A 23,924-nucleotide genomic window follows, 5' to 3' on the forward strand; every position below is an offset into this window, starting at 1 on the left:
TGAGCACTAACACACCACACACAATCACCCCTTGTAAAAGTCATAGTTGACATGCTGACAGGCAGGCAACACATTGCATACCTCTCCAGGGATCTGCCACCCAGAGGAACAGCGTTGTGAACAAGAGCAAGAGCCAGTGAACAAGGGTGCGAGGGAGACAAAGCGATGTTAGTAAAACAAGAGCATTAAAACAGTTAGACATGAACTGATGCTATGATGTTAGAAAAAGCAGTATTAAAAAAAAATACCCTTCAACTTCTAGAGCCCCATTCTGTGTCCTGAGCAGCAGCTGTGACAGAAAACTCACTAGGGTGGTTGCTGAAAACTCTCATGGGTGGAAACCGAGGACCCTACTGTATGCACATGCTCAGTACACATGTAGCTGGAGCCTGGCTCAGCCAATCACAGTGTTCAGCCAAGCTCATGGGTGGGGCCTGAGGACCCCACTGCCTGCACACACTCAGTACAAAGCTAGCTGGAACCTGGTTAGGCCAACTACAGGCCTGTAAGCACAGAGCTCAGTGGTGTAATAGCCAGTCTCACCTGTACTCCCCAAACGTCTCATCCTTCATGGGTCGAGCCTCTGAGTCCACATGGGCCTCTTCCTTGTCCTTCACTGCAGACAGAGAACAGACAAGGTCAGAGTCTGTAGAGTCAGTGCTGTGTGGTGGTATCAGTGTTGTGTCTGTGTCATATCTATCTTTGTCGGTGTCAACATGTGGCTGTGTCACTATGCGCCAGTACTGTGCCAGTGTCATGTAGCTGTGTCAGTAACTTGTGGCTGTATCAGTGCTGTGACAGTACCTTGAGTCTGTATCATGCTGTGTGGCTGTATCAGTGCTGTGACAGTACCTTGAGTCTGTATCATGCTGTGTGGCTGTATCAGTGCTGTGACAGTACCTTGAGTCTGTATCATGCTGTGTGGCTCCGTCAGTGCTGTGACAGTACCTTGAGTCTGTATCATGCTGTGTGGCTCCGTCAGTGCTGTGACAGTACCTTGACTCTGTATCATGCTGATTGACTCCGTCAGTGCTGTGACAGTACCTTGAGTCTGTATCATGCCGTGTGGCTGTATCAGTGCTGTGACAGTACCTTGAGTCTGTATCATGCTGTGTGGCTGTATCAGTGCTGTGACAGTACCTTGAGTCTGTATCATGCTGTGTGGCTGTATCAGTGCTGTGACAGTACCTTGAGTCTGTATCATGCTGTGTGGCTGTATCAGTGCTGTGACAGTACCTTGACTCTGTATCATGCTGTGTGGCTCCGTCAGTGCTGTGACAGTACCTTGACTCTGTATCATGCTGATTGACTCCGTCAGTGCTGTGACAGTACCTTGAGTCTGTATCATGCCGTGTGGCTGTATCAGTGCTGTGACAGTACCTTGAGTCTGTATCATGCTGTGTGGCTGTATCAGTGCTGTGACAGTACCTTGAGTCTGTATCATGCTGTGTGGCTGTATCAGTGCTGTGACAGTACCTTGAGTCTGTATCATGCTGTGTGGCTGTATCAGTGCTGTGACAGTACCTTGAGTCTGTATCATGCTGTGTGGCTGTATCAGTGCTGTGACAGTACCTTGAGTCTGTATCATGCTGTGTGGCTGTATCAGTGCTGTGACAGTACCTTGAGTCTGTATCATGCTGTGTGGCTCCGTCAGTGCTATGACAGTACCTTGAGTCTGTATCATGCTGTGTGGCTCCGTCAGTGCTGTGACAGTACCTTGAGTCTGTATCATGCTGTGTGGCTGTATCAGTGCTGTGACAGTACCTTGAGTCTGTATCATGCTGTGTGGCTGTATCAGTGCTGTGACAGTACCTTGACTCTGTATCATGCTGTGTGGCTCCGTCAGTGCTGTGACAGTACCTTGACTCTGTATCATGCTGATTGACTCCGTCAGTGCTGTGACAGTACCTTGAGTCTGTATCATGCCGTGTGGCTGTATCAGTGCTGTGACAGTACCTTGAGTCTGTATCATGCTGTGTGGCTGTATCAGTGCTGTGACAGTACCTTGAGTCTGTATCATGCTGTGTGGCTGTATCAGTGCTGTGACAGTACCTTGAGTCTGTATCATGCTGTGTGGCTGTATCAGTGCTGTGAAAGTACCTTGAGTCTGTATCATGCCGTGTGGCTCTGTCAGGTCTGTGTCAATGTCATGTGGCTGTGTACCTGAGTACTTGCCCCCTTTGCTCCTCTTAATGAAACAGAGGATCAGCAGAACAAGCAGAAGCAGCACAATGGCGCTAATGAGCCCAATGAACCAGCCCTGAGTCGCAAAGCCCCCACGTTCCTCCAGGGGCCCTGAGGGAGAGGAGGGGAAGGAGAGAGAAAGAGTCAATCTCTTAACATCATGGAGTCTCACCACTATTAGAGAGAGGAACGGAGAAACTGGATATACAGGAAGACCACATTCTAGGCATCGTTTAATACAGTTGTAGCATGGAACCACTGTGTTCTGGCAGTATGGGTCTGGCTGGTCCGAGGCAGCAGGAAGTTACTGGGGGACTCAGACAGCCGAGTGCGGCCCCACTCTTTCTGTGCTTGACCTGGGCAGACTGTGGCTGCTCGCACAGCAACCTGAGGGGCTGCAAATCTGCTCTCTCAGCGCCCCTGTGGAGTGTGGGCCACTGCTGCAGTGAGTCTGGAGTGCGCCGGCACATCACCATGATCAGGCATGGGCTGAGCACGGCTGTGAGGGTGTCCAGAGACTGCGCCCCCTTGTGACGCGCTCGCGCCTGCAGCGCCGTCAGCGGGAGCCGCAGCGCTACCCCCAGGTGGTGAAAACTGGCGAAGGGCTCCGACAGGCGTGTGTCTTGGAGGAAGGCACGCCCAGCCCTCGGTCCTCCTGCCCCCAGGCTGGCGGGGGAGAGGGGTGGATTGCGGAGCGCGGATCACCCTGGCACGAGCGTGCGCTGACTGGGGCCCACGCTGACGTCCCTACGAGCCTGCGTGTGGCCCCATGTGCTCTGGCCGACCCTACTGCTGCGCTGCCCTGTGGGAATCCTGGTCCCGCTGGCCAGTGACACAGCACGGCCTGGTCCTCTCCTGTCACGATTTACTCATGCACCGATCTGGCCGACGCGTTGCCCGCACGGCAGTCTCACCAGGCCCCTCCGTCTGGATCTCCGTCTCCCAGAAGGTGTCGTTGCGGGAGATGAACTTCAGTCGGTACTGGGAGCCAGGGTGCAGCCCCTGCAGCTGGTAGAAGGCCTGGCTGGAGTTCACCTTCTCCGACACCTTCCACGGGTCCTGACCTGCACAACAACGACAGTTGGACGTGCTCACCGGCTGCTGCTCCCACACGCCGCTCAGGTGTGCGCAGAGCTCCGCCACAGAGCACACAGGGCTTGCGCTAGCTTACCCCTCTGTTTAAAGTGTCCCAAACACAGGTCTCAGCCTTTGCATTTAAGAGCACAGCCGTAAAACATTAAGGCTTGAAAATCAAAGATTTTCCCAAAGCGCAGTGAAGATTCAGCGCCCCTCCCACTCCACCCCGGCCCTTTTAGCGAAGCACCTTGCCTGAATGCACAGACCGCTTACATTTTTAAACCAAGTTTAAAGTCACCAGTTATTTTTGTTACATCGGCGTGTCGGCTCTCACACGTGACCCTCATGACCTTACGTAGGGGGCAACAAGGAAGTCAGACTCCTCCCACCTACCCATCTGTTAACACCGCCCCCTCCACTGGAGGATCAGTTCTGATTGGTGGAAAGGCTTGTCCCTCACCCACAGCACCACCCCCTATTGGAGGATCAGCTCTGATAGGAGGAGACTGAAGGAGAGGTCTATAAGTTAGCCACAGCTCTGCCTGCAGGGAGGCCACAGGGGTCGCTGTGTCACCGAGGGAGCCCTCTGACTGAGCGCCCCTGCGCAGGGTGTCCCGGTCACAGCCGGCTGGCTCGAACCCGCAAGTCGCCAAGCTCAGCCTGCTCTCAGGTCCGCAAATTGAACCAGCTGAGCGACGATGGGGGCCCGGGTCACTTCAGTGCCAGGATTAATAAAGAAAACAATTATCAGCCACGAACTGGAGTCCCTCTCCCTCCCCTCTCACCGTTCTTGTTCAGGAAGTGGATGTGGAAGCCGACGTTGCGGTACCTCTCCCCTGACACCCAGGTGAAGTTGGCGAAGGTCTTGCCCGCAGAGAAGCTGATATTGGCAGGAGGCCCTGAGGGCGGCAGGTAAGAGGGATTGAGAGGGAGGGGGGTGAATTCCCGCGGGCGCTCGTCTCAGGTCCGGCCAGCGTCGCCCCGGCTGCGCCTCACCTCCTTCCAGCAAGGTGGCGGCGTCCCGGATGATGGGCTCCCCCTCCCCGGTGGCCGTGGTCGCCCGCAGGTAGAAGCGGTACGTGCGCTCGCGGTCCAGCCCCGTCAGCGTCACGTTGCTGACGAGCGGCGACTGATAGTGGCTCACTGCCATCTCGCCAACCTCGCTGTCCAGGACTGTGAGACAGAGAGGAGGGGAGGGTTAATGACCACTGGCAGGAGGGACAGGACAGGGGACACAGGGGAGGGGAAGAGACAGGGGCTCTAAAGGGGTCTTAAAGAGGGGGAGGAGACACAGGCAACGGGAGGGTTATGGAGAGGGAGAGGAGACTCGGAGGAGGAGAGAGGGAGAGGGGGAGAGACTCAGAGGGGGAGGAGACTCAGAGGAGGAGGAGACAGGGAGAGGGTGATGGAGAGGGAGGAGACTCAGAGGAGGAGGAGACAGGGAGAGGGTAATGGAGAGGAGGAGGAGACAGGGAGAGGGTGATGGAGAGGGAGGAGACTCAGAGAAAGGAGACAGGGAGAGGGTGATGGAGAGGGAGGAGACTCAGAGGAGGAGGAGACAGGGAGAGGGTGATGGAGAGGGAGGAGACTCAGAGGAGGAGGAGACAGGGAGAGGATGATGGAGAGGGAGGAGACTCAGAGGAGGAGGAGACAGGGAGAGGGTGATGGAGAGGGAGGAGACTCAGAGGAGGAGGAGACATGGAGAGGGTGATGGAGAGGGAGGAGACTCAGAGGAGGAGGAGACAGGGAGAGGGTGATGGAGAGGGAGGAGACTCAGAGGAGGAGGAGACATGGAGAGGGTGATGGAGAGGGAGGAGACTCAGAGGAGGAGGAGACATGGAGAGGGGGGAGACTCAGAGGAGGAGGGGGTAATGATGAGGAGGAGGAGACAGGAAGAGGGTAATCGAGAGGGGGAGGAGACTCAGAGGAGGAGAGGGTGAGACTCAGGGGGAGGGTAACAGGGGAGGGGAGAAACAGGGGAAGGGGAGGAGACAGGGGAGGGTAATCAAGAGGGGGGGACATGGAGGAGGGGAAGATGAAAGGGGTTAAGGAAGTGAGAGCAGCACACTCACGTTTCTGGTACTGCAGTATGTACCCAGTCAGTATGCCGTTGGGCTGGGCAGGGGGCTCCCAGTGCAGGGTCAGAGACGTCTCCGTTGGGCTGTCGAAGTGAAGCGACACAGGCGGGCTGGGCACTGCAACACACGGACAGCACAATGAACAACCAGCCCAACCAGAGAAAGCTCCCGACAGCAGGCCGATTCGCCCCCAGAAGAGATCATTACAGCTGCCTGTGCTTATGGTTTCAGCCACAGTCCGCAAAGACACATAAACCGACCCATTTCTGCAAGGGGTTCAGTCCTGAATTCATCTTCCTGTTGGGTATCTTCTTACCTCCCAACCACTGTCTGTAAACCCGTGCGGCTGTATGAAATGACACATTAGCCAGGTGTGCTATGGCCTTCACCCATGCACCAAAGGACAATTGCACCCCTGCTCGGGCCCTCCAGAGGTGACTTACATCTGCCTTCATTCTCACGCACAGCAGGCTGAAGAGAAGCCTGGTCTGCTACTACTTTACAGTCATGGAAGATAGCACATGTTGGACTACCGCACCCACCCTTCTCATCCGCCACCCCCCCTTCATTCTCAAATGGAATATAAAGATGTCGGACAGTACCCCTCCCTCCCTCTCACCTCCCTCTGGAGTGCTGAAGGCAAAGGGCTCGCTAGGCGGCCCCTCTCCTATCTTGTTGAAGACGGTCATGTTGACGGTGTAGCGGCTGTAGGGCCGCAGGCCGCTCACCACCTGGAAGCCCTTCGCCCCGCTGACCGTCACCACCTTGAAGTCGGGCCCCCCCGGCCCGTGCGGAGCCTTGTGACCCGCCCCGCGCTTGCTGGAGAAACGCTTCTGACGCGAGCCGGCCTCCACCCCTCCCAGCCTCTTCAGGTAGATCTGGGAGAGAGAGGAGAGGACAGGAGAGGATTGAGGGGGGTGAGAGGGACGGGAGAGTTGGGAGAGGACAGGAGAGGATTGAGGGGGGTGAGAGGGACGGGAGAGTTGGGAGAGGACAGGAGAGGATTGAGGGGAGTGAGAGGGACGGGAGAGTTGGGAGAGAGAGGAGAGGACAGGAGAGGATTGAGGGGGGTGAGAGGGATGGGAGAGTTGGGAGAGGACAGGAGACGATTGAGGGGAGTGAGAGGGACGGGAGAGTTGGGAGAGGACAGGAGAGGATTGAGGGGGGTGAGAGGGACGGGAGAGTTGGGAGAGGACAGGAGAGGATTGAGGGGGGTGAGAGGGACGGGAGAGTTGGGAGAGGACAGGAGAGGATTGAGGGGAGTGAGAGGGACGGGAGAGTTGGGAGAGGACAGGAGAGGATTGAGGGGGGTGAGAGGGACGGGAGAGTTGGGAGAGGACAGGAGAGGATTGAGGGGGGTGAGAGGGACGGGAGAGTTGGGAGAGGACAGGAGAGGATTGAGGGGAGTGAGAGGGACGGGAGAGTTGGGAGAGAGAGGAGAGGACAGGAGAGGATTGAGGGGGGTGAGAGGGATGGGAGAGTTGGGAGAGGACAGGAGACGATTGAGGGGAGTGAGAGGGACGGGAGAGTTGGGAGAGGACAGGAGAGGATTGAGGGGAGTGAGAGGATGGGAGAGAGAGGAGAGGACAGGAGAGGATTGAGGGGGGTGAGAGGGACGGGAGAGTTGGGAGAGGACAGGAGAGGATTGAGGGGGGTGAGAGGGACGGGAGAGTTGGGAGAGGACAGGAGAGGATTGAGGGGGGTGAGAGGATGGGAGAGTTGGGAGAGAGAGGAGAGGACAGGAGAGGATTGAGGGGGGTGAGAGGGACGGGAGAGTTGGGAGAGGACAGGAGAGGATTGAGGGGGGTGAGAGGGACGGGAGAGTTGGGAGAGGACAGGAGAGGATTGAGGGGAGTGAGAGGGACGGGAGAGTTGGGAGAGGACAGGAGAGGATTGAGGGGGGTGAGAGGGACGGGAGAGTTGGGAGAGGACAGGAGAGGATTGAGGGGAGTGAGAGGGATGGGAGAGTTGGGAGAGGACAGGAGACGATTGAGGGGAGTGAGAGGGACGGGAGAGTTGGGAGAGGACAGGAGACGATTGAGGGGAGTGAGAGGGACGGGAGAGTTGGGAGAGGACAGGAGAGGATTGAGGGGGGTGAGAGGGACGGGAGAGTTGGGAGAGGACAGGAGAGGATTGAGGGGAGTGAGAGGGACGGGAGAGTTGGGAGAGGACAGGAGACGATTGAGGGGAGTGAGAGGGACGGGAGAGTTGGGAGAGGACAGGAGACGATTGAGGGGAGTGAGAGGATGGGAGAGGACAGGAGAGGACGGGAGAGGATGGGAGAGTTGGGAGAGGGACGGGAGAGTTGAGGAGGTGGGATGAGGAGAGGATTGAGGGGAGTCAGAGGGATAAGAGAAGAGAATTGAAATTTGCGAGAGAGAAGGGGACAGGGGAGAGTTGGAGTTTAAGCAAGAGACAGAAGAGAGATGTGAGAGCAGGATAGTGAGGAGAGAGAGGGAGAGGAGTGAAGATGGAGGAGGGAGCGTGGGAAAAGGACGAGAATGGAGAGGAAGAGTGGTTCAGGCAACATGCAGTGGGCTGTGTTGATGTCTGTGCAGTGTAATACAGTCTTCCTGGACTCCCCATACCTTGTACCCCAGTAGGTGTCCCTTCACACTCTCTCCGGGCACCTGGGACCACGCAACCTTGATCGTAGTGCTGTCCATTACCTCCACGCCCACGTTCATCGGGGCCTCCACCGGAGCTGGAGACAGACGGACAGATCTGGGGTCAGACACAGGGACACACACTCTGCACACACTGGGGTCAGACACAGGGACACACAGTGGGGACAGACACAGGGACACACACTCTGCACACACTGGGGTCAGACACAGGGACACACAGTGGGGACAGACACACGGACACACACTGGGGTCAGACACAGGGACACACAGTGGGGACAGACACAGGGACACACACTCTGCACACACTGGGGTCAGACACAGGGACACACAGTGGGGACAGACACAGGGACACACACTCTGCACACACTGGGGTCAGACACAGGGACACACAGTGGGGACAGACACAGGGACACACACTCTGCACACACTGGGGTCAGACACAGGGACACACAGTGGGGACAGACACACGGACACACACTCTGCACACACTGGGGTCAGACACAGGGACACAGTGGGGACAGACACACGGACACACACTGGGGACAGACACAGGGACACACAGTGGGGACAGACACAGGGACACACACTCTGCACACACTGGGGTCAGACACAGGGACACACAGTGGGGACAGACACACGGACACACACTCTGCACACACTGGGGTCAGACACAGGGACACAGTGGGGACAGACACACGGACACACACTGGGGTCAGACACAGGGACACACAGTGGGGACAGACACACGGACACACACTGGGGTCAGACACAGGGACACACACTGGGGTCAGACACAGGGACACACACTCTGCACACACTGGGGTCAGACACAGGGACACACACTCTGCACACACTGGGGTCAGACACAGGGACACACAGTGGGGACAGACACGGACACACACTGGGGTCAGACACAGGGACACACTCTGCACACAGTGGGGACAGACACAGGGACACACTCTGCACACACTGGGGTCAGACACAGGGACACACAGTGGGGACAGACACGGACACACACTGGGGTCAGACACAGGGACACACTCTGCACACAGTGGGGACAGACACAGGGACACACTCTGCACACACTGGGGTCAGACACAGGGACACACAGTGTGGACAGACACAGGGACACACACTCTGCACACACTGGGGTCAGACACAGGGACACACAGTGGGGACAGACACAGGGACACACACTCCGAGTGCCCTGGTGAGGGCACCCCCTGTGGGCAGGCTGACTCACTGTCCTCTCCAGAGAAGCCGATCACTGGAGAGGCAGGCGGGCCCTCGCCCAGGTCATTGACCGCCTGCACTTTGATCTCATAGGCTGTGAAGGTGGGCGTGTTGGTGACCACGTAGTGGGGCGACTCTGTGAAGTTCTCGTGCCACTTGGGCTCCTCCCCTGAGGCCTGCCTCCACATCACCTTGTACTGAAAGCCAGGGGCTCCGTGCTCTGTCGCAGGCATGTCCTGCAGGAGGGGTAACACACATGTACACTGTGAGAGGAGCTTAACACACACAGAGCACTGCAATCTGCTCAGAGTGAGAGGGAATGGGCGTTTGTACACACTGCACATTTATAGATCAGATGGCCGTCTAATATACCCTCACTGCACAACAGTGCGCACTAACATTGCAATATGTAAAGGACCAAGCAATAGGTTTATTCCAGGCTGAAAAAACGTGAACTATATATATATATGTATGTATGTATTTATATATTGCAATAGTTCAGATGGGCAGCTGCGTCAGCAGGCGTAGGCTGCAAAGGAACAAGTAAAGGTTCCTGTGCAGCCTACGCCTGCTGACGCAGCTGCCCACCTGAACTATTGCAATATATAAATACATCTATATAGATCAAGTTCAGGAAGCAGGGAACTCAGCTGAATTGGTAGCCCAGTATGTGAGCTCTTGTCACAGCCTGAGGAACAGTGAGTCTGTCTCCCAATAATGCTCCATCTGTCTACAGTATATATAAATATTTGATGATATGTCTTTGTTGTAAATGTCTGTAGATTTTATTTTACTTTTATTTTTTGTTTTGTTTATTTGCTTTGGCAACACTGATTGTACCCATCGGTCATGCTAATAAAGCACCTTGAATTGAATTGAATTGGAATTGAATTGAGAGAAAGAGGGGGTGTGTGTGGGGGTGTGTGTGGGGGGGTGGGCTGTACCTTCCATCTTATCACCATGTTGTCAGCGGACGTGCCTTCACCCGTGACGTCTCTGGGGTTGCGGTCAGGGGCTGGTGACACAGACAGGGGCAGTTAGCTCTCCAGCACATTGGCATTGACTACCTCAGAGCAGACACACTGTGGCCTGTTCGTTTTTAATAAAATCTGCACAAAGCACATCATATAACTCGCGATTTGATGGGAGAGGTTTATTAGGGTAACTTGTCATTTGAGTAGAAAGCTTTATTGGGTAACTCGTGGCTTGAAAATGGAGTTTTACTGGGGTAACCCGAGATTCAAATACTGAGTTTCACTGGGGGGACTAGCAATTCAAATAGAAAACATTCCATTTCAGACGTAGGCCAGATGAGATTTTGACCTTTCCCGTACATCTGTTTAAAACTCAATTATTTCCTTTTGTCTAAATGAAAAAGCTGTCGAATTGGTTTCATCAGGCATTCCCCAAAAAGAGCCGGTTAGGACAGAATGCTCTTCTGTGAGAGCGCACATCCCAGCGCTCACCAGCATGGGGCGTGGTGTAGCTGTCCGAGGGCTCGCTGGGCTTGCCCTTGCCCAGCTTGTTTATGGCGATGACCCGGAAGCGGCTCGTGCAGAAGGGCCACAGGTCAAGGAAGGCACTGGTCGAGTCCCCGGGCACTCTCGTCAATTCGTGCCAAACGCCCTGACCCGTCCGCTCTTCCTCATACTCCACCACGAACTCTGAGAGACCGGGAGGGAGAGGAGAGGGACATCAGTGCTGGGACACCGAGGCGCTGTGTCATTATAATCAGCTGTGTATATATCCAGGTGTGTGTTGTACAGTGTCATTCAGGAGTGTATATATCCAGGTGTGTGTTGTACAGTGTCACTCAGGAGTGTATATATCCAGGAGTGTGTTGTACAGTGTCACTCAGGAGTGTATATATCCAGGTGTGTGTGTTACAGTGTCACTCAGGAGTGTATATATCCAGGTGTGCGTTGTACAGTGTCACTCAGGAGTGTATATATCCAGGTGTGTGTTGTACAGTGTCACTCAGGAGTGTATATATCCAGGTGTGCGTTGTACAGTGTCACTCAGGAGTGTATATATCCAGGTGTGCGTTGTACAGTGTCACTCAGGAGTGTATATATCCAGGTGTGTGTTGTACAGTGTCATTCAGGAGTGTATATATCCAGGTGTGTGTTGTACAGTGTCACTCAGGAGTGTATATATCCAGGTGTGTGTTGTACAGTGTCACTCAGGTGTGTATATATCCAGGTGTGTGTTGTACAGTGTCACTCAGGAGTGTATATATCCAGGTGTGTGTTGTACAGTGTCACTCAGGTGTGTATATATCCAGGTGTGTGTTGTACAGTGTCATTCAGGAGTGTATATATCCAGGTGTGCGTTGTACAGTGTCACTCAGGAGTGTATATATCCAGGTGTGTGTTGTACAGTGTCACTCAGGTGTGTATATATCCAGGTGTGTGTTGTACAGTGTCACTTGTACAGTGTACAGTGAGGTTGTGTACCTCTGAGTGTGTATGTCTAGGTGTCATACAGATGTGTGTATCTCCAGGTGTGTGTATATTCAGGCATCGCTCAGGTGTGTGTATCTATAGGTGTTGCTCAGGTGTGTGTACTGTATCTCTAGATATGTGTATCTCCAGGTGTTGCTGGGGTGTGTGTATCTCCAGGTGTGTATGTATGTCCAGGTGTCAATCAGGTGTGTACTGTATATCTGTAGGTGTGTGTATGTCCAGGTGTGTGTGTTTCTAGGTGTGTGAATCTTCAGGTGTTGCTCATGTGTGTATGTCCAGGTGTTACTCAGGTGTGTGTGTGTGTGTGTGTGTCTCCAGGCGAGCCTCACCCTGCATGGGGCTGTTGTGGTTGTCTCCAGGTGTCCAGCTCAGCCTCACACTCAGGCTTTGCGGGTCTGACAACTGTAGAGCAAAGGGGGGATCTGGGTAGTCTGTCAGAGAGAGAGAGAGAGAGAGAGAGACTTTTTTCACATGTTCATAGTTTTCAATTGATCAAAACATCAAGAATAAACCACAATAAATAAACAAGACAAAAGCCCCTCTCCTTCCCTCTCACAGCACCCTCCCTGAGATCTGCTGAGATTAAACCTCTTTTCTAAAATCCAATTAGTAATGAAAGAAACAGAACATGAATAAACACGTTCAAACACTCCAGTCGGAGAGTCAGCGATATCTTACCCACAACGGTCAGCATTGCACTGGCCTCAATGGTGTCCAGCTTCCCCATGGCAACACAGGTGTACAGACCTATGTCAGCCAGCTCCACGTCCGTCACTATCAGGGACCTTTTTGTAAAGGTGTACCTGGACACACAACACACTGTTACAGCCCAGCCCACACCACAGAGCACTGCCCACCCAGCACAACACACACGGCACTACCGCAGCCCTCTCTCCTCCCTGTCGGTCAGCGGGATCACCAGCCCTCTCCTCCCTGTCGGTCAGCCCTCTCTCCTCCCTGTCGGTCAGCCCTCTCCCCTCCCTGTCGGTCAGCGGGGTCACCAGCCCTCTCCTCCCTGTCGGTCAGCCCTCTCTCCTCCCTGTCGGTCAGCGGGATCACCAGCCCTCTCCTCCCTGTCGGTCAGTCCTCTCTCCTCCCTGTCGGTCAGCGGGATCACCAGCCCTCTCCTCCCTGTCGGTCAGCCCTCTCTCCTCCCTGTCGGTCAGCGGGGTCACCAGCCCTCTCCCCTCCCTGTCGGTCAACCAGATCTCCTCACTTGTCGCTGTCGTCGGAGCTGAAGATCTTCCTGCCGTTCTTGCGCCACACGATCTGCAGAGGTTCAAACAAGAGGTCGCCTCGGGCGACACAGTGAAACGTCGCTTTTTCTCCAGGCTGCAGCAACAGAGGAGCGGGGACCTCTTTAAACTCTGTTCTGTCTGGGAGAGAGAGGAGCAAGGAGAGGGGTTAATACACACACTGCACTGAGACAGAGGGGTTAATACACACACTGCACTGAGACAGAGGGGCTAATACACACACTGCTGTACACACACACTGCACTGAGACAGAGGGGTTAATACACACACTGCACTGAGACAGAGGGGTTAATACACACACTGCACTGAGACAGAGGGGTCAATACACACACTGCTGTACACACACACACTGCACTGAGACAGAGGGGTTAATACACACACTGCTGTACACACACACTGCACTGAGACAGAGGGGTTAATACACACACTGCACTGAGACAGAGGGGCTAATACACACACTGCTGTACACACACACTGCACTGAGACAGAAGGGTTAACACACACACTGCTGTACACACACACACTACACTGAGACAGAGGGGTTAATACACACACTGCACTGAGACAGAGGGGTTAATACACACACTGCTGTACACACACACTGCACTGAGACAGAGGGGTTAATACACACACGTCACTGAGACAGAGGGGTTAATACACACACTGCACTGAGACAGAGGGGTCAATACACACACTGCTGTACACACACACTGCACTGAGACAGAGGGGTTAATACACACACTGCTGTACACACACACTGCACTGAGACAGAGGGGTTAATACACACACTGCTGTACACACACACTGCACTGAGACAGAGGGGTTAATACACACACTGCACTGAGACAGAGGGGTTAATACACACACTGCTGTACACACACACTGCACTGAGACAGAGGGGTTAATACACACACTGCTGTACACACACACTGCACTGAGACAGAGGGGTTAACACACACACTGCTGTACAGCTCTGTGTATAGCAGTGTGTGTACAGCAGTGTACAGTTGCACCAGGTCATCTTACTGAACACGTTCAGTGTGGCATTGATGCTGATGTTGAAGTTCTCCACCCTGCAGATGTACGCTCCACTGTCTCCCCGCACGACATCCGAGATATTCAGTGTCCCATTGGCGAACTGGGACATGCGCGGGTTCGAGAGAACAGACTCTCCCCCATGTTCCCTGAAACACAAAACAGCTCACACTGTAGTACACCATCAGACACACTTCAACACACTGACACGGTGACACGCTACGAAATACACTAAACATGATGTGTAAAATGGAAGTAATTGGACAGAAAAATGTTTTATCAACAATTTTATCAAACAATGTTTGCACTATAGCCCCCGTCTCTGTGCCCCGCCTCCTCACCAGATGAGCCGGGGGCTCGGGGAGCCGAAGGCGTGGCAGGGCAGGTAGGCATTCTGCCCCTCCGTCAGCTGGTACACCTGGCCGCTCTCTGTCAGGATCTGGGGTGGCAGGTCTGGAGAGGCAGAAAATAGTGGGAACAAGTGTGTGGGTCTTACTCCCACTTTCTAAAAACTAATGACAAAAATACATTAAAATAAAAACACCAATTCCCTCACCAGCCAACCATCAACTCAATCATCCAATAACTGACAAAGGACATCACTAACACACCAGATCCCTCCTCCTCACACAGAGCATCACTAACACACCAGATCCCTCCTCCTCACACAGAGCATCACTAACACACCAGATCCCTCCTCCTCACACAGAGCATCACTAACACACCAGATCCCTCCTCCTCACACAGAGCATCATTAACACACCAGATCCCTCCTCCTCACACAGAGCATCACTAACACACCAGATCCCTCCTCCTCACACAGAGCATCACTAACACACCAGATCCCTCCTCCTCACACAGAGCATCACTAACACACCAGATCCCTCCTCCTCACACAGAGCATCACTAACACACCAGATCCCTCCTCCTCACACAGAGCATCATTAACACACCAGATCCCTCCTCCTCACACAGAGCATCACTAACACACCAGATCCCTCCTCCTCACACAGAGCATCACTAACACACCAGATCCCTCCTCCTCACACAGAGCATCACTAACACACCAGATCTCTCCTCCTCACACAGAGCATCACTAACACACCAGATCCCTCTTCCTCACACAGAGCATCACTAACACACCAGATCCCTCCTCCTCACAAAGAGCATCACTAACACACCAGATCCCTCCTCCTCACACAGAGCATCACTAACACACCAGATATTAACGCATTAATGCCAACAGAGAGTTGGGGACAAAAAGTACTTACTGATGATGTGGGTATATGTGTTGGTGAGGATGGTGCCATGTATGTTGCTGGCCTCGCACTGGAAGACAGCTGTGTCTCCGAACTGCACGTCCGTCAGGATCAGAGTGCCCCCTTCCACACGGCGGCGATCATCCTTCTCTATCTCTGCAACAGCACGGGACACAGGTGTCATAATGCATATGCAGGCCAGAGTACATATGCAATGAGAGGACAATTGGAGCTTCTGCGCTAGTACTGTCCAGCATGTCAGAGTGCAGTGTGTACAGTCAGGACAGTGGTCTCCAGTGTGTCAGAGTGCAGTGTGTACAGTCAGGACAGTGGTCTCCAGTGTGTCAGAGTGCAGTGTGTACAGTCAGGACAGTGGTCTCCAGTGTGTACAGTCAGGACAGTGGTCTCCAGAGTGTCAGAGTGCAGTGTGTACAGTCAGGACAGTGGTCTCCAGTGTGTCAGAGTGCAGTGTGTACAGTCAGGACAGTGGTCTCCAGTGTGTACAGTCAGGACAGTGGTCTCCAGCGTGTCAGAGTGCAGTGTGTACAGTCAGGACAGTGGTCTCCAGTGTGTACAGTCAGGACAGTGGTCTCCAGTGTGTCAGAGTGCAGTGTGTACAGTCAGGACAGTGGTCTCCAGTGTGTCAGAGTGCAGTGTGTACAGTCAGGACAGTGGTCTCCAGTGTGTACAGTCAGGACAGTGGTCTCCAGTGTGTCAGAGTGCAGTGTGTACAGTCAGGACAGTGGTCTCCAGTGTGTACAGTCAGGACAGTGGTCTCCAGAGTGTCAGAGTGCAGTGTGTACAGTCAGGACAGTGGTCTCCAGTGTGTCAGAGTGCAGTGTGTACAGTCAGGACAGTGGTCTCCAGTGTGTACAGTCAGGACAGTGGTCTCCAGCGTGTCAGAGTGCAGTGTGTACAGTCAGGACAGTGGTCTCCAGTGTGTACAGTCAGGACAGTGGTCTCCAGTGTGTCAGAGTGCAGTGTGTACAGTCAGGACAGTGGTCTCCAGTGTGTCAGAGTGCAGTGTGTACAGTCAGGACAGTGGTCTCCAGTGTGTACAGTCAGGACAGTGGTCTCCAGTGTGTCAGAGTGCAGTGTGTACAGTCAGGACAGTGGTCTCCAGAGTGTACAGTCAGGACAGTGGTCTCCAGTGTGTCAGAGTGCAGTGTGTACAGTCAGGACAGTGGTCTCCAGTGTGTCAGAGTGCAGTGTGTACAGTCAGGACAGTGGTCTCCAGTGTGTACAGTCAGGACAGTGGTCTCCAGTGTGTCAGAGTGCAGTGTGTACAGTCAGGACAGTGGTCTCCAGAGTGTACAGTCAGGACAGTGGTCTCCAGTGTGTCAGAGTGCAGTGTGTACAGTCAGGACAGTGGTCTCCAGAGTGTACAGTCAGGACAGTGGTCTCCAGTGTGTCAGAGTGCAGTGTGTACAGTCAGGACAGTGGTCTCCAGTGTGTACAGTCAGGACAGTGGTCTCCAGCGTGTCAGAGTGCAGTGTGTACAGTCAGGACAGTGGTCTCCAGTGTGTCAGAGTGCAGTGTGTACAGTCAGGACAGTGGTCTCCAGTGTGTCAGAGTGCAGTGTGTACAGTCAGGACAGTGGTCTCCAGAGTGTACAGTCAGGACAGTGGTCTCCAGTGTGTCAGAGTGCAGTGTGTACAGTCAGGACAGTGGTCTCCAGAGTGTACAGTCAGGACAGTGGTCTCCAGTGTGTCAGAGTGCAGTGTGTACAGTCAGGACAGTGGTCTCCAGTGTGTACAGTCAGGACAGTGGTCTCCAGAGTGTCAGAGTGCAGTGTGTACAGTCAGGACAGTGGTCTCCAGTTCCTCAGAGTGCAGTGTGTACAGTCAGGACAGTGGTCTCCAGTGTGTACAGTCAGGACAGTGGTCTCCAGTGTGTCAGAGTGCAGTGTGTACAGTCAGGACAGTGGTCTCCAGAGTGTACAGTCAGGACAGTGGTCTCCAGTGTGTCAGAGTGCAGTATGTACAGTCAGGACAGTGGTCTCCAGTGTGTCAGAGTGCAGTGTGTACAGTCAGGACAGTGGTCTCCAGTGTGTCAGAGTGCAGTGTGTACAGTCAGGACAGTGGTCTCCAGCGTGTCAGAGTGCAGTGTGTACAGTCAGGACAGTGGTCTCCAGTGTGTCAGAGTGCAGTGTGTACAGTCAGGACAGTGGTCTCCAGCGTGTCAGAGTGCAGTGTGTACAGTCAGAGTGTAGCACAGATTTAAAGATACACTCACCATCCAGCCACTGCCCATTCATCCTCCAGCGCACAGTGGGAGTGGGGATTCCTTCAGCCTCACAGTCCAGGCGCATGATCTCCCCTGGCGCATACAGACCGCTCTCGGGCACACGTGTCCAGTAGGGGGCAGCTGACAAGACACAGCATTGCATACTCATACTTGTGCACCTGTGTGAGTGTCTTACACTGAGTGTGAGTATTGCCTATTGAGAGTCACCCAGTTTGTGAGAGTATTGCCCAGTGAGGGAGTTATTACCCCGTGTGAGAATTATTACCCCATGTGAGAGTATTTCCCAGTGAGAGAGTTATTACCCCGTGTGAGAATTATTACCCCATGTGAGAGTATTTCCCAGTGAGAGAGTTATTACCCCGTGTGAGAATTATTACCCCATGTGAGAGTATTTCCCAGTGAGAGAGTTATTACCCCGTGTGAGAATTATTACCCCTTGTGAGAGTATTGCCCAGTGAGAGAGTTATTACCCCGTGTGAGAGTATTGCCCAGTGAGTGTGTTATTACCCCGTGTGAGAGTATTGCCCAGTGAGTGTGTTATTACCCCGAGTGAGAGTATTGCCCATACCCCGAATGAGAGTATTGTCCAGTGAGAGTTATTACCCCGAGTGAGAGTACTGCCCAGTGAGGGAGTTATTACCCCGAGTGAGAGTACTGCCCAGTGAGGGAGTTATTACCCCGTGTGAGAGTATTGCCCAGTGAGTGTGTTATTACCCTGAGTGAGAGTCATTACCCTGCCCAGTGAGAGTTATTACCCCGAGTGGGAGTACTGCCCAGTGAGGGAGTTATAACCCCAAGTGAGAGTACTGCCCAGTGAGGGAGTTATTACCCCAAGTGAGAGTATTGCCCAGTGAGAGTTATTACCCCGAGTGAGAGTACTGCCCAGTGGGGGAGTTATTGCCCCGAGTGAGAGTCATTACCCTGCACGGTGACGGTGAAGATGTGTGTTGCCTTGCCCTGGTCGTTGCTGGCCGTGCACTGGTACTCCCCATCGTCGCTCTCCACCACGTTCTCGATGCGCAGCAACTTCCCGAAGCTCTGCAGCGAGGCCCTTGCGTCAGAGAGGTCGCCGTCCTTCCGCTCCCACTCCAGGTGAGGCGTGGGGCTGGGGGAGGAACAGGCGGGAGGGTCAGCTAATCTGCTTCCTGACACATTTCCCCTTTTTCCCCGCACAACACTCCGCCCGCACCCTTGAGACGGCGATGCCTGCCCAGCGCAGGCTCCAGGAGGCGAGAGAGCGAAGGACGGCCCATCTCCCCGAAGATAACGCATCGAATCCCAGAATTCCCACCCCCGCCAGAATCGGAACAGCTCCCGCTCCTACTGGGGGAGGAAACTCAATAGAGCTGCAGCCCAGTGTATCAGCTCCTGTCACAGCCCGAGGGACCCTGAGCCTGTCTCCCAGTGATGATTTACAGTGCGGATTACGTGATGTCTGTTAATATCCAATAATGTGTCTGTACTGGGAATGTCTGAAACCGTGTTTACTGTTCCCGCGTAGGAAACACATGAGTAGAACTGGAGGAGGAGTGATCCCGAGAGTGAGAAAGAGTGAGGTTTATGGAGTGAGTGCAGGCATGACAGAGGGACTCACAGCCCCTCGGCGATGCACTCCAGCTCCAAGGTCTGACCCCTCAGCGCCATGTGGGTGCTCTGCGATCCTCTGGGCAGCAGGAGGCTGGGCTTCCTGTTCTTCATCGCATTCGCTGGGGAGAGAGAGAGGGGGTGGGGTTCGCCTCGCGTAGACAGATGGGGCACATCGGGGCGCCCCGGTCTGTCCACACAGGCGTGGAAAAACAGCGGGCAAGAAACAGGACTCTGCAGGGCCCAGTCCCCTGGGCCCCAAAGGAATCGGTCTTAAATTCCTGACTGCAGAACATCACCCTCCTCCTGTATGGCACTGGGTAGGGGCCCAGTGCCAGCAAACTGGACAACTGTCCAGCTGTGACCCCGACTTCTGGTGCCCTGCCCAGCTGCTCCCAGGAGCTCGGGGAGAGGAGCCCAGAGACAGTGCAAGAGCTGCTGCTCTCCATACACAGCACTCCCAGAGTGCATCAGTGTGTGTCTGTGTGTGTCAGTCTCAGTGTGTCTCAGACTCAGTGTGTCAGTGTGTGTCAGTCTCAGTGTGTCTCAGACTCAGTGTGTCAGTGTGTCTCAGTCTCAGACTCAGTATGGGTCAGTCTCAGTGTGTGTCAGTTTCAGACTCAGTGTGTCTCAGACTCAGTGTGTCAGTGTGTGTCAGACTCAGTGTGTCTCAGACTCAGTGTGTCAGTGTGTGTCAGACTCAGTGTGTGTCAGTCTCAGACTCAGTGTATCTCAGTCTCAGACTCAGTGTGTGTCAGTCTCAGACTCTTTGTGTGTCAGTCTCAGTGTGTCAGTGTGTCTCAGTCTCAGACTCAGTATGTGTCAGTCTCAGTGTGTGTCAGTTTCATACTCAGTGTGTCTCAGACTCAGTGTGTCAGTGTGTCAGTCTCAGTGTGTGAGTGTGTGTCAGTCTCAGTGTGTCTCAGACTCAGTGTGTCAGTCTCAGTGTGAGTGTGTGTCAGTCTCAGTGTGTGTCAGTCTCAGACTCAGTGTGCGTCAGACTCAGTGTGTGTCAGACTCAGTGTGTCAGTGTGTCTCAGTCTCAGACTCAGTGTGTCTCAGACTCAGTGTGTCAGTGTGTGTCAGACTCAGTGTGTCTCAGACTCAGTGTGTCAGTGTGTGTCAGACTCAGTGTGTGTCAGTCTCAGACTCAGTGTGTCAGTCTCAGACTCAGTGTATCTCAGTCTCAGACTCAGTGTGTGTCAGTCTCAGTGTGTCAGTGTGTCTCAGTCTCAGACTCAGTATGTGTCAGTCTCAGTGTGTGTCAGTTTCAGACTCAGTGTGTCTCAGACTGAGTGTGTCAGTGTGTCTCAGACTCAGTGTGTCAGTGTGTGTCAGACTCAGTGTGTCTCAGACTCAGTGTGTCAGTGTATCTCAGACTCAGTGTGTTACAGACTCAGTGTGTGTCAGACTCAGTGTGTCTCAGACTCAGTGTGTCAGTGTGTGTCAGTCTCAGACTCAGTGTGTGTCAGTCTCAGACTCAGTGTATCTCAGTCTCAGACTCAGTGTGTGTCAGTCTCAGACTCAGTGTGTGTCAGTCTCAGTGTGTCAGTGTGTCTCAGTCTCAGACTCAGTATGTGTCAGTCTCAGTGTGTGTCAGTTTCAGACCCAGTGTGTCTCAGACTCAGTGTGTCAATCTCAGTGTGTGAGTGTGTGTCAGTCTCAGTGTGTGTCAGTCTCAGACTCAGTGTGTGTCAGTCTCAGTGTGTCTCAGACTCAGTGTGTCAGTGTGTGTCAGTCTCAGTGTGTGTCAGTCTCAGACTCAGTGTGTGTCAGTCTCAGTGTGTCTCAGACTCAGTGTGTCAGTGTGTGTCAGTCTCAGACTCAGTGTGTGTCAGTCTCAGTGTGTCTCAGACTCAGTGTGTCAGTGTGTGTCAGTCTCAGACTCAGTGTGTGTCAGTCTCAGTGTGTCTCAGACTCAGTGTGTCAGTGTGTGTCAGTCTCAGACTCAGTGTGTCAGTCTCAGTGTGTCTTCCTGTTTGGCAGTAGCTCAGACAGCTGTGCTCCTGGCTGTCTAACACTCACTGGTCGTGACCTTCAGTTTGATGGGCTCTTTCTGCAGGATGGTGCGTGCGCTGATGAACTGGGCGTGACAGATGTAGTCGTCTCTGCTGTCTTTCTGTGTCACATGAGAGAAATACAGGTTTCCATCTCGGCCCTGCGTGACGCGCTCGTTCTGATCGATGTGCCGCAGGACTGAAAGAGAGAGAGAGAGAGAGAGAAAGAGCCTCATTTACCCACAGGTAGACTCCTGCCCCAGTCAGACCCAGAGAGCTAGACTCCGGAACAGCAAGAGACACAAGAGGAGACTCGGAGACAGACAGGAAGAGGTACCGTGGAGGAGAGGAAGACAAACAGGTAGCAGGACTTACATTCGTCCATCCAGTGGATATATGGGGTGACAATGCTTTTCGGGGGGTTACAGGGCAGGATCACGCTCTCCCCTTCCTCCACCACCTTCGGCACTATGTTCTCCTTCTGCCACTTCGGCGGCTCTGGCACACAGTGGGGACAGGACTGCTGTCAGGCGCAAGTTGCTGACATGTGGAAAACCAGCTGCACGGTGAGACTGAGCAATCACAACTTGTTTTGTTTTTTTGTACAAACACATAGGACTGGAGGCACATCTTCCCAACCAAAGACAGCCACAGCATCCGCTAGGGGGTGCTAACGCCCTTCTGTCCAGCTTCCTTCATTTAGATATAGTGTCTACAGACAACGCAGGTAAAATCTCCCGGCCCTCTCCTTCCTTCAGTGAAGGACACTGCTCTGAGCCTTAAACAGGCAGACATTCCTCTGCCTCACGCCTGGATGTGCTGACCGCTTGTGCATTTCTAAGGCTACCGAGACAGACAGCGGTTTCATCGTTTGTGATCTGAACTGGTTTTGTATTTATCAGGCTGCCTCTGACATTACTCCCACACTGGCTGCCTGGACAGGTTTCCCAGTTCTGAGATGAGCAGCAGGGCTGCTGTAAAGGCTATATGTTAATTTGCAAGGCTAGCAGGACCTCACGAAGACACTAGGACCACGCAACATGATTGCAGTTTTCTTTTATAGGTGAACGCAGGGCTGCACGTATGCGTGTATAAAAACACCCTGACACACAGAGAGCTATTGATCCCCCAGGAGCCCTTTCTCTGCAGCACGGAGACTGCTGTGTGACATCATGGGCTGCCCAGTTTCCTGGGTAACAGTTGTCAAGGCAACGGTGGGGAGGGACTGACAGGTAGCTTCTCTGTCTTAAGCGTGCTGAGCCAGGAAGAGCCCCCAGCTGCCACAGAACTGGATCCACGGGCAATCCATTCTGTGCCTGAATGTGCGCCGAATTATTCTGCACAGTGCGGTATAGTTCTGCAGCGTGGAATTAATGTTAATTACTCAATGAATTACATACAGAGCTGTGTGGCAAAAGTGCAGGACACTAGACTCTATTGCACCATGACTAGTCCTGAGCAAAACGGACTGTTTCTCTTTCTGCAGGAGCAGAGACGAGGGAATCCTCATAGTGAGGCAATTTCAGACTTCCCAACTTTCCTAAGCCGAAAAGAGCTTAATTTCTATTCTTTACCCCCAAAACTCCTCAGGCTGAGCTTGCAGGCTTCCTGCCTCTGTTAAAGAAATGACCTGTCTGCTCGGGGCTTTCCTCCTGCAAGCTGGGGACGAGCTCAGCAGACAAGCAGGGCTGGGCTGGGGAGCATCCAGAAGAAATTCTGGATAACTTTCTGCTAGCTCTGCCCAGCGGCAGGTCCGGAATCTTGGAATTCCGGAAACTGAGTTCCTGTTGCAACACCCCGCGCAGGTGGCGGGGCGGCCCGTTTGGCGAGAGGGCTGCGGGTTCAAGCCCCGAGCTGTGCCGCACCCTCGGCCTCTGTCCCTCTGCCCCCCCCCCCCACAGCAGCGGGAGTAGGGGGGTGCGAGCCCGCCGGGAAGGGGCGCCCCTGTGCTGCCCGGCCGCACTCACTCTCGGTCACCAGCTGGGTCTCGTGCGTCATGGCGGTGCCCAGGGCGTTGTCGGCGTAGCAGCGGTACGTGCCCTGGAACTCGCTGATGGGGCCGTTGCCGGCGGTGACGCTGAAGGTGCCGGTACCGGGCTGGGTTCTGAAGCGGTGGTCAGAACTGGGCCTAAACTCCACGCCGTCCTTCACCCAGCGGAACCTGGTGGGGGGAGAGAGGCAAGGAGAAGTTGAAGGACTGGGGTCCCAGGACAGAGCAGGGGGGGTGTTACAGACGGGGGGGCACTCCTGCTCTGATCTCGCAGACGCACACCCTCTGCCGGGGCTGTGTGTGTGTGTGACCTGACCACACCAGTCACTGCGATATCTGAGCTGGGGATGAGGACAGGAGGCTGGTCCTGACCACAGTGCCCACAGCTGGGCCAATGGCCATTCTAACTGGACTCCGCCCTCTGTGACCTAGGTGCTGGACCTGTTGCACCAGTCCAGATATCAGCAGATAGATACGGAGCATGCACTTCCCGGAGCTTTCCCACGGAACGGCAGAATTCCCGGCAGCCCCTGGCACCGGGATGGCTGGGAATGGTGTGGAAGGGTTTGGGTATTTGTTGCACGTCAAGTGGCTGTGCATGACCAGGGCCCTCAAGGGCAGGGCAGTACTGCCCACTGTGCCTCTGCCAGCAGCTGCCCAAGAGCCACTGCCCACATTCGCACAAGCACACGCACACACCCACGTGTACACACATACACACACACACACACGCACACACATGCACACTTGTACACAGGCATGCACAACCGTGCACACACCTATGCACACATGTACACATGCATGCAAACATGTACACACATGCATGCACGCACCCACATGCACACTTGTACACAGGCATGCACACACCTATGCACACATGAACACACTTGCA

General features: G+C 54.0%; 1 protein-coding gene across 5 annotated transcripts in view; it reads right to left on the reverse strand.

The window, feature by feature from the left end:
- Positions 1–23,924, reverse strand: part of l1cama (L1 cell adhesion molecule, paralog a) — a 73,932-nt gene that overhangs the window by 4,553 nt on the left and 45,455 nt on the right. For 4 of the 5 annotated variants that reach the window (XM_088623992.1, XM_088623990.1, XM_088623988.1 and 1 more), the window contains 24 exons: positions 23,010–23,203; positions 21,418–21,540; positions 21,071–21,241; positions 19,056–19,167; positions 18,382–18,566; positions 17,450–17,581; positions 15,227–15,370; positions 14,297–14,408; positions 13,947–14,104; positions 12,881–13,040; positions 12,343–12,467; positions 11,994–12,095; positions 10,666–10,863; positions 10,144–10,214; positions 9,210–9,435; positions 7,928–8,043; positions 5,959–6,217; positions 5,334–5,456; positions 4,258–4,434; positions 4,047–4,160; positions 3,099–3,248; positions 2,164–2,295; positions 544–616; positions 82–93 (listed from right to left, as the gene is read on the reverse strand). In XM_088623992.1, coding sequence (XP_088480118.1) covers positions 82–93; positions 544–616; positions 2,164–2,295; positions 3,099–3,248; positions 4,047–4,160; positions 4,258–4,434; positions 5,334–5,456; positions 5,959–6,217; positions 7,928–8,043; positions 9,210–9,435; positions 10,144–10,214; positions 10,666–10,863; positions 11,994–12,095; positions 12,343–12,467; positions 12,881–13,040; positions 13,947–14,104; positions 14,297–14,408; positions 15,227–15,370; positions 17,450–17,581; positions 18,382–18,566; positions 19,056–19,167; positions 21,071–21,241; positions 21,418–21,540; positions 23,010–23,203 — 3,369 coding nt within the window. The remainder of the gene's footprint in view (positions 1–81; positions 94–543; positions 617–2,163; positions 2,296–3,098; positions 3,249–4,046; positions 4,161–4,257; positions 4,435–5,333; positions 5,457–5,958; positions 6,218–7,927; positions 8,044–9,209; positions 9,436–10,143; positions 10,215–10,665; positions 10,864–11,993; positions 12,096–12,342; positions 12,468–12,880; positions 13,041–13,946; positions 14,105–14,296; positions 14,409–15,226; positions 15,371–17,449; positions 17,582–18,381; positions 18,567–19,055; positions 19,168–21,070; positions 21,242–21,417; positions 21,541–23,009; positions 23,204–23,924) is intronic. The other variant, XM_088623991.1, reaches the window with a different exon arrangement.

The sequence above is a fragment of the Lepisosteus platostomus genome, chromosome 3 (assembly GCF_059453375.1).
Source record: "Lepisosteus platostomus isolate fLepPlt1 chromosome 3, fLepPlt1.hap1, whole genome shotgun sequence".
In the NCBI taxonomy this organism is placed as follows: domain Eukaryota; kingdom Metazoa; phylum Chordata; class Actinopteri; order Semionotiformes; family Lepisosteidae; genus Lepisosteus; species Lepisosteus platostomus.